Source organism: Eutrema salsugineum, unplaced genomic scaffold (assembly GCF_000478725.1).
Source record: "Eutrema salsugineum unplaced genomic scaffold, Eutsalg1_0 scaffold_5, whole genome shotgun sequence".
Classification (NCBI taxonomy): Eukaryota; Viridiplantae; Streptophyta; class Magnoliopsida; order Brassicales; family Brassicaceae; genus Eutrema; species Eutrema salsugineum.
The window spans coordinates 9,901,040-9,910,544 of NW_006256612.1; the positions used below are offsets into that span (position 1 = coordinate 9,901,040).

A 9,505-nucleotide genomic window follows, 5' to 3' on the forward strand; every position below is an offset into this window, starting at 1 on the left:
AAATTCCAAACTTAGAGACCAATCTTTGATTTTACCAATATAAAAGAGGTACATCGTTCTCTCAACAGGGATTCGAACTCAGAAACGAGTTACCCGCAAACAATTTTTCTTAGTACCAGAACAAAAAAATCTTCCCTTTATTATTAGGTCGTATATTCGTATGGTTCCAAAACCAAGTCGTGATTCCGTGAAAGAGAAGAAGCTAGCTACCTAATGCGCCGAACAAGGAGAAAGTCGTCGGCTTCCGCAAGAATCCGGCATGGTTTAGCGGCTGGCTGCAACTAATGCCATGTGCTCTATCAGGTCAAGGACTCGGTTGCTGTTAACATTACCAAACCCTCAAATATGTTAGTCTTTGCGTATTGGCAAATGGCATATTGATGGTTAAGGAATGAGAGAAACTAACTGTTTACCTGTAACCCCATTCGTTGTCATACCAAGAGACAAGTTTTATGAAGGACTTGCTTAATCCAATCCCAGCATTGGCATCGAAGATGCTCGACCTGAAATTTTTGATAATGCTCACCACATTTGAGAACCAAAAACTAGATTCTGAATTCCATGATCCGTTACAAGATTTTAAGTGTTGGGATACCTTGAATCTCCGACAAAATCGTTGGAGACGACATCTTCTTCTGTATACCCAAGAATGCCCCTAAGTGGTCCTTCTGAAGCAATCCTATTAAGTGATTTACATCAAAATCGTGAGAGGTTAGTACCGTTCCATGGTAAGAGAAATTAGTTGAACAAATAGCTTTGGGAGTAATACTTTATGGCTGCCTTTACGTCTTCGTAAGATGCATCCTTCTCAAGTCGACAAGTTAAATCCACAACAGAAACATTTGGTGTTGGGACACGGAAAGCCATTCCCGTTAGTTTTCCATTGAGTTCTGGAAGAACCTTACCAACAGCCTATTGAGACAAGAGCAAGAAAAAAAATCATGAACACGATTCCAAATTGGATGTATACATAACTAACCATATGATTTTGTGTACCTTTGCAGCGCCGGTTGAGCTAGGAATGATGTTTGACTGGCGCCTCGGCCTCCTCTCCAGTCCTTCATTGATGGGCCGTCCACAGTTTTCTGAGTTGCTGAATATGGAAAGAAGATATGAACAAAACACATAATTTAGTCTTCTCAGGTTAATGACAGACAGTGACTTATAACACGAGGACCAAGAATGGAAGACCTGTGGTCGCATGGACTGTTGTCATCAAGCCTTCAAGAATTCCAAATTCTTCATGCACCACCTAAAAGGCACAAGTTAGGGGCCATAGACAATTTATGCACAGGACAATAAGAATATGCGATGTTGCAAACCTTGGCAAGAGGTGCAAGACAATTAGTGGTACAGCTTGCATTAGAGACTATATCCATATTTGATTTGTATGTCCTCTCATTTACTCCAACAACAAACATGGGTGCGTCTGCTGAAGGTGCAGAAATGATGACTTTCTTGGCACCACCCTGCAACAGACAATAAAAGGTCAAGCAAACCATAGGCCATTTTAGCAGAGAAATGTTTGAATGAATATAAGGCCTTAGGCCTGGTATGAAACGTTAGCATCAGTGACACAAGTAGATCAAGAAGTGCGTTCAGATGAAAATGCACACCTTCAAATGTGATGAAGCTTTTGCAAGGGTGGTGAATACTCCCGAAGACTCGACAACATAGTCAGCTCCAAGATCAGCCCACGGGATTTCAGCTGGGTCTCTGAGGAAGAACCAATAAGATGTCAGGCTCTAAATAGAGTAAGCTTATTAGCATTTCGACAAATAATTCATAATCTGACCACGTCTATATATAGCATTTTGAAACATTACCTCTTGCTGACAACTTTGACCTCTTTTCCGTTGATCTCCAAAGTTGAATCATCAATTACATTGATGGTTCCTTTGTAATTTCCATGAGTAGAATCATACCTGAACATGTAAGCCTGCATAAGAGGGGAGAGAAGATTTGCAGTAAGTTTGATATACAAGTACCCCATGACGCTTAAAATTATTCCCTTAAGCTCTACTGGGTTCAGGCAAACGAAAAATTTACCAAGAGGAAAGAGTAAGCTACACTAAATGGGATGAGATAGCAACATTTATGAAAAAATCCTGGCTAAAAAACTTGTATAAAAACAAAAAGGCACTGTAAGTTGCATCTACTGCTAGTATGACAGTAATCATCCTTACCATGTACTTGGCGCCTATGAATGGGTCGTTGACTGCTACAACCTCAATATCATCTCTGAAAGTTGCGATGCGAAGGACCAACCTTCCAATCCGACCAAAACCTGTCACTCACATAGTAGAAAATCAAGAATCTGTAAATAAGGAAAAAGGTAGGGGACTAGAAGTATATCGAAAAAAATGAAGGCATACACTATCGGCACGATGTGGGGGGTTTTAAAAAATGGATTCAACAATGGATAAAAAGAACATACCATTGATCCCAACCTTTGTCTTTCCACTGCTCCTTGACCCTATACAAGTCCATCAAATCAAATTCAGCAGTAAGAATGCAGCCTCCTATACAGCTAAGAGTTTCAATGAATTTTGTTTTGTTACTTTGAACAGCAGGAGGTGCTTCTGTAGCTGTTGCCTTGATGGGTTGAACGGTTCTTGCATTGCACTTCCTGACACATTTGAACATTAGAAAACTTCTGAGAACCAAAAAAAAAAAAAAAACGCAGTGTGTAAGTAAGTATAAGTTACAGAGTTTGTCACTGAACTGTAAAGATGAAGATGACATAGTTGAAACCGCAACATCAGAGAATCTGGACGAGGTAAGGTTGTGACTTAATCCAAGACTTGACGTGACCTGATAGGTTGAGACAAAAGATAAACCCACTATTAATGTCGTAAAAGCTACAACATTAACAACCAGTCAACCACTGAGTTTACTTGAAACCAGAGCTAAAGACGAGATATCACCACCTCATACTCTCTAAGAACAAACTCAAGGCAATACGGAAATACGAAATCGAAGCAGAACAAAGCGAAAACGTAAGCTTAAATATATCCAATCGAGAACAAAAAACGAGGAGAGGAAAAGCGAAAAACTTTGTATACCTGAAAATGATCGTATGACGGCGACGTATAAAGTTCGAGACGAGGAGGGGCGGCGGAAGTGGCGGCGGATCTGAGAAGAGAAGAGAAGGCCATTGCAGCCTAAGCTACCAGAAAACAAACAGATCTCGCAGCCAAAAACCCCAACTAACTCTTCCGCTGAATCGCTTTTGAGTGTAAGCTGTAAAGCCAAAACACGAAATGTTCCTCGGCTTAAGAAAATGAAAGAAAGGCAATTTGCACACTCTTACTTACTAGCACACACATCTGAAAACTGTTCGGTTTATTTTGGTCTAGCTCGATCCAAAATACCCTTCCAATTAGTGGAATTATTTTTCCAAGAATTTTATGGCGAATCGAAAAAGAAATATATATATTCAACGAAAAAAAGAATTTTGGTCTAGCTCGACCCAAAATACACTTTGAATATGAGTATTTTTTGGGGGTCAACATACAATATGAGGGTATTTTCTAATATTGGAAAATACAGATTTATTTCTTTTTATCGATTGAGGGTATTTTCTAATATCGGAAAATACAGATTAATTTCTTTTTATGGATTGGGAGGTGCATTTGGTTTGATCGCACAAAACCAAAATAAACCGAACTGGTTTCACACATCATATATTATGTGCAATTCGACACAAATCTGAGGCTTATCACATTTTCACCATCAGAGAAACCATAAACGGAGAAATCACACTGGAGAGTGGAGAAGAAAAGTGGATACGATCACATTCCGCCGGAAAATCACTCGACCTCGCTCCATTTTGAGCTAATATGTTTGTGCGAGACTGCTAATTCGCTATTATCATAGGCAGATTTCTGTCATTCGATTCCTTTTGCCGATTGAATATCTGAAATCTCTTTCAAAATATGTGTCAAGATTTACTCGATTCGATGTTTTCCTAGGCAGAGAACATGGAAGAAAAAAAAGCGAAACGTGTTCGTAAGAAACGATCGGGTTATAAAAAAGGGGAAGATGATATGCTGACAAACTTGCCAGTGGCCTTGCTACATCAGATTCTCTTGAATCTTCCCACGAAGGATGTGGTTAAGTCTAGTGTGTTATCCAGAAGATGGAAAAATATCTGGAAATATGTACCTGGGTTGGACTTGGAGTGTCGTGATTTCTTCGTGCCTGGTTACCAGTATTGTGAGTGTGGTGACTATGATGATATCTATGAGTGGGATGGGTATGATAATATCTGTGAGTGTGAGGATTTGAGCTTCAAAGCTTTTGCGGGTTTTGTCACTAGGTTTCTGCGTTTTAAAAGCAAGTCGCGCATACAAAATTTTAGTTTTAGTGTTAACTGGTGTGCTGATGTTGAGCTTGATGTTGATTTTTTCACCTGGTTGATCAACGCTGTTATTAAGCGGAAAGTGAAACATCTCGATCTTGTGGGCAAAACTTGGGGGCAAGATGAAGTGGAGATACCCAGAACAGTTTACACTTGTGAGAGCTTGGTCTCCTTAAACCTACGTGACGTAGACTTGCCTAATCCCGAGCGTGTGTCTTTACCTTCTCTCAAAGTCATGGTTCTAGACGAGGTTGTGTATAGCGACGATCGGGCTTTCGAAATGCTGATCTCAGGCTGCCCAGTTCTCGAAAGCTTATCTATAACAGTAGATTATTTCTATGGCAACAATGTCAAAACATTTCGAGTGTGTTCTCAGTCTCTTTTGAGCTTCACTTATGTTGGTCACGATCTCTTTGGTAGTTTTCGAAAACTAGCTGCTGTACTTGATGCTCCCAGACTTGAGCGGCTGAGGATAGATGATCACCGAACTTCAAGTTTCATTGTAAAAAATCTTGGTTCCCTTGTAGAGGCGGATATTGATATTGCATTTAACTTGAGTTCCGAAAGGAAGCTCGATGCAGATGATCTACCAAAGAGAGAGATGATTCGTAATTTTCTTGTCGGGATTTCTTGTGTCAAAGATATGAAAATCTCGTCGAATACTCTTCAGGTAACAACTATGTTAAAATCAGCTATTTGAGTACTTAACTTTATCGTGTAGGTATATTCTTGACCTCTTTCTTTCTGTTCTACCAGGTTATATATGATTACTCAAGATATGAACCACTACCCCTATTCCGTAACCTATCTTTCTTGCATGTTCAATTCTCCGGCTACAGATGGAAAATGTTGCCAGTCTTTCTTGAGAGCTGCCTGAATCTAAAGTCTCTTATCTTGGTTAGGGATTGGTTACTAAAACCATAAATTTCTTTTCTTACTAATGCAAATGGTGAAAGTGTAACATACTCAATTTGTGTCTTTTACTTGCAGGGATTTTTTTTTAAACCATGGGAGAAGGGAGCTTGTAGTATTGTACCTGGACATCGGCGGTTTCTATCATCTCTCGAGTATGTGAAGATTGTAAGGCCAATGGGAGAGGAGGCGACAGAGACTCACCTGAAACTAGTGAATTACTATTAGAGAACTCTACAATCCTCAAGAAACTCACACTATGCTTAAGTGATTTCTTCGAAGAAAAGGAAGAAACTGCAATCATCAAGAAACTCCTGGCCATTCCAAGACTCTCTAGCTCATGCGAAGTTCACATTCTGTGATCCTTGTAGTCTTCAATGATGAGCATTACAATAGTTGTCTTTTGAGTAATTAAGTTATGGTGAACTATATGTTTTGTGTCATAAATTTGATCTATCGTAACTTGTAAGAGAATCATATGTTTTGGTAATTTTGTCTAGAATGAATGTTATTATGCTAACGGCTTTGTGGAGACGATAGGTGTGTTCTTGATGGTGAATTGAGAGAATTACAGGGTTGAGATTTCATGGAGGTACAACAAAAGATGCGTGTAGTGGATCAGCGTTAGGCCCATAATTTGTGGGCCTGCGATCATACTTGAACAACGTATGGGGAAGCCATAAAGCGTCGCCACGTAAGACTAAACCCTAAAATGTGCCTAGTTGTAAAAAAAAGCCTTTTTGCCATTTTCAGGTAGACACATGGCAAGTCGAGCTGGCTCTCCCTCTAAAAACGAATTTGCGTTCAAACGACGACGAACTGATCCAGCTCCGAGTTGCCACGTGGCAGTTGTGCATTTCGTTTCGTCTCACACTCCTCTCTGTGTGATTGATTTTCTGTTCTGGCTCTCCCGTCAAAAATGGCGAACCGTCGGTTTCTTCTTCGTCTTATTCTCTGTATCTCTACAATTTCCCAAATATTAATTTGAATCTTCCTCTTCATCTCTCTGGGGTTCGCCGAGAAGCCTTATTGATCTGCTCCTGTTGACGACGTTCTCGTCCTTCGTGCTTTTACCAAGGTTTCTCAATCTCTCTCTCTCTGCGCCGTTCACGCCGCTTGTGGGATTTCATTGAAGCTCCTTCCATACACATGAAATTTCTCGTGGTTTTTGGGCGCTTGATTGTTTGTGCGAGCTTTTTTTCTTTTTCTTAAAAAAGTTTGCTAGCATGCATTTGTTGAGCAATGTTGACATGCTAGTGCCGAGTTTTCCGATTGATTTTCTGAATGTGATTTCTGGGATCGGTTGCTTTGTCTTCGTCTTTGATGTCTTTGCTTGTAGAATTCGATTTAACATGTTGCAAGTTGTGGTTGTAAAAACTCCAATTGCTTCTGTGACAATTCTCCTTTTTTCTTCCTGACAGATGCCAATGGAAAGGTCGTATAGCAATGCAAGAATGGCCAATAGTTTCATGTACTGGAATGATTGTGTTGAACCAGAAGATTTAGAAGCAATGTGGATGGATCCTGCGGTGAGAGCTGAATGGTTAGATGTTGGGGAGACTAAAGGACAGAAGGTTCACCTCTCAAGGGATCCTGATGGACAGCCTTATCTGACACAGACTGAGATGAAGGTATTCCTATTCTATAAATCGTTTTATGTTTCAAGATTGATGATTTTCAGCCTATGCATTGATCAATTCCTTGTCATTTCAGGCTGTTGCTGATATTACTGTTCGAAGACATTTTGATTCAATATTGGATCCGGTATGCTTCATTTTCACCTATCACTGAGGATTTCATATTCGATTGCTGGTCTTTTAATCATGATACAGAACATATTTTCAAAGTGGGCAGTTCTTTGTAAAACTAGTACTTTTGAGCTTGGTTTTTGGCTGCTCTTGAAACTAATTATTCATTTTCTGATCTCAAAGTTTTGCACCTCCCTCTTCCTCTGCAGGAAATGATATGCGCAATTGCTGAGCTTGAAAGTGACCGTAAGCCTCTCATTATGCGGTACAACAAAAAGACCAAGGAAACTGGCTTAGGAATTTTACAAGTTTTTGCAAAGACCGCAGAGTGGTTGGCTGGGTACAAATCATTTCTAGTTTCTCTCCTTTCCAAGATCTTTAATTTTAATAAATCTTACGTTCCCGTTATGGTCAAACTTTATCGCAGAGGACAAGGCTATCAGGAATATAATGTGGATGACAATCCTGATCTTCTTCACAAACCCTTCATAAATGTATATTTTGGGGCAGCTTACCTGAAATGGTTGACAGACTATCAGAATAAGTATGATAAAATCTTCCCAATTTATATCGCTAGCTTTACAATTTCAATGACAAAAAGCCTAAATTTCTCCTGAAAGTAGTTAAATTTTTGACAACTATCAATGTGCAGCCAGAGAAGTGAAGAGTTTGTTGTCAGAGCATATAATGGTGGGACAAAAAAGGCGACTCACAAGTCGACATTACCATATTGGAAACGATACCTTGCTGTAAAAGACGCTCTCCCTTCAAGGTTGTTGTTTATATTCTCTTATTGTTCTATCTACCTAGTTTCTGCTGTCATATTTCATGCATGGTTGCAAGGAAAAGGTTTTCTGTTGCAGTGTGCTTTCATATTGTTAGTTTTGTTCATACTAGCCACACAATAGCAAAGTATTAAAACTGCAGTCTTTTTGGTAACTATTGTTGCAGAAAACATGTCGATGCTGGCCCTTCAGGCTTTCATCCTACTAATCCCTCTTCACCAGGCTCAAGTAATCTCTCCTTCTTTGTATCTTTCTGTATCATACAAAAACAACACGCGCATCTATTTCTCTGTTATGTTTATGATATAAAATGGAATATACCTCTGGGTGGACAGACACCAACTTTACATACTGGGACTCTAGAGCTTCCCCTGAAGATATGGAAGATATGTGGAATCATTCTGAAGTATGTAAAGAGTGGACAAAATCCAAAGAAGAAAGGGGAAAAGTTCGTTTCTCACAAGATAGTGAAAAGAGGCCTTACCTGTCGCGAGGGGAAATGAAGGTACTGTTTTATAATTGAGCAGTTATAACATATATTTCTCCGAGCAACTAAACATTGTTTTACAGATGCTACTAACACCGTTCTCACCACATTTCTTAAACAAGTAATGCTATAATCTTTCTTTCCAGGCTGTTGCAGAAATAATTTGTTTCAAAGTACTTCAGTACAAAAGGAGTTAGAGTTGTAAGTGTTCATATCTGTTAGCCATCACTTGCTTTATTATATTTCAACGGCAAGGCAACTTTTTACTGAACATATATTTTGGGTTATTCATATGCTAATTCTGAAAGTTATTTTCCATTTCACTGATGCAGCCTCTGGTTTGTGCTGTTGCTGATACTGTGAGCATGCGGTTTGTGAACGGTACTGGGAAACACGTAGGAATACTCGGAGTGGACTACTCAACTGCTGCCTGGTTAAACACGTAAGATTGTGACCAAACTTCATTTCTCTAATCACATTATAGTATAATATAATATGTGATAAAACATCAAACCTAAATGCGGCTGTTTTCTGAATGAAGAGAGCTAGGATACCGAGCATACAGAATCGATTCACCAGACGACCTAACCAAACCATTTGTTTCTATGTACTTTGGGGTAGCCTATTTGGTTTGGTTATCCGAATATGAAGGAAGGTAAGCCTCCCACTCCATACTCTCCACTTAAAACTCCTTATTTTGCATGCATATCTTAGTCAAAACATACCATTTTGATTCAATGGAGTCGTACATTTATATTTGTTCAAACTACGGTGTACGCAGGGAGAGAAGTAACCAGTTCATTGTCCAAGCTTATCTCAAAGGTCCTGACCACGTCGATCTTGAGGCATCATGCCCACTCTGGCTCAAGTTCGAGCAAGCTCTGAGTTACTATGAAGAGTCCAAGAGGTATCAATGTTCATAGCCACAACGATTTTGTTCTTTAATTGAAAGCAATTCTGATTTTCTGATTGATTTTGATGGTTTGTTTTTGTTTCATCAGGGACTCAGGAAGCTGCATTATCCTATGAGATCACCGTGTATACATACACATTTGATGAAGACTGAAGGATTTTGCTTTTATTCATCTGTTTGTAACTCAAAATTTCCTTCCTGCTGTTTCTTTGTTCTTTTCTATTCTTTCTTTCTTAATTCTTTGTCCTGATTGTTTTGTACGTGAATGATATTGATTAACAGCTCCATAGATATCAA

At 39.3% G+C, this 9,505-nt stretch overlaps 3 protein-coding genes across 3 annotated transcripts; 2 read left to right on the forward strand and 1 right to left on the reverse strand.

Annotated features, from left to right (window-relative positions):
• Positions 1-29: 29 nt before the first annotated feature.
• LOC18993261 (glyceraldehyde-3-phosphate dehydrogenase GAPCP2, chloroplastic) lies at positions 30-3,299 on the reverse strand. The gene is given in 15 exon segments (XM_024152380.1): positions 30-319; positions 414-503; positions 596-679; positions 770-912; positions 997-1,031; positions 1,034-1,093; positions 1,192-1,252; positions 1,323-1,469; positions 1,617-1,716; positions 1,827-1,939; positions 2,187-2,287; positions 2,438-2,476; positions 2,562-2,629; positions 2,726-2,814; positions 3,066-3,299. Coding segments are annotated over 15 exon segments (1,278 nt in total). The 5' UTR covers positions 3,159-3,299; the 3' UTR covers positions 30-264.
• A 443-nt stretch (positions 3,300-3,742) lies between these two features.
• LOC18993262 (FBD-associated F-box protein At4g13985) lies at positions 3,743-5,792 on the forward strand. Its single transcript, XM_024151923.1, is given in 4 exon segments — positions 3,743-5,033; positions 5,120-5,260; positions 5,354-5,495; positions 5,498-5,792. Coding segments are annotated over 4 exon segments (1,473 nt in total). The 5' UTR covers positions 3,743-3,983; the 3' UTR covers positions 5,638-5,792.
• Positions 5,793-6,182: 390 nt separating this feature from the next.
• Positions 6,183-9,495, forward strand: LOC18993263. Its single transcript, XM_024152996.1, is given in 14 exon segments — positions 6,183-6,353; positions 6,697-6,906; positions 6,989-7,039; positions 7,233-7,363; positions 7,451-7,567; positions 7,676-7,795; positions 7,975-8,036; positions 8,144-8,313; positions 8,442-8,459; positions 8,461-8,496; positions 8,628-8,737; positions 8,837-8,950; positions 9,077-9,202; positions 9,297-9,495. Coding segments are annotated over 13 exon segments (1,293 nt in total). The 5' UTR covers positions 6,183-6,353; the 3' UTR covers positions 9,325-9,495.
• Positions 9,496-9,505: the final 10 nt, after the last annotated feature.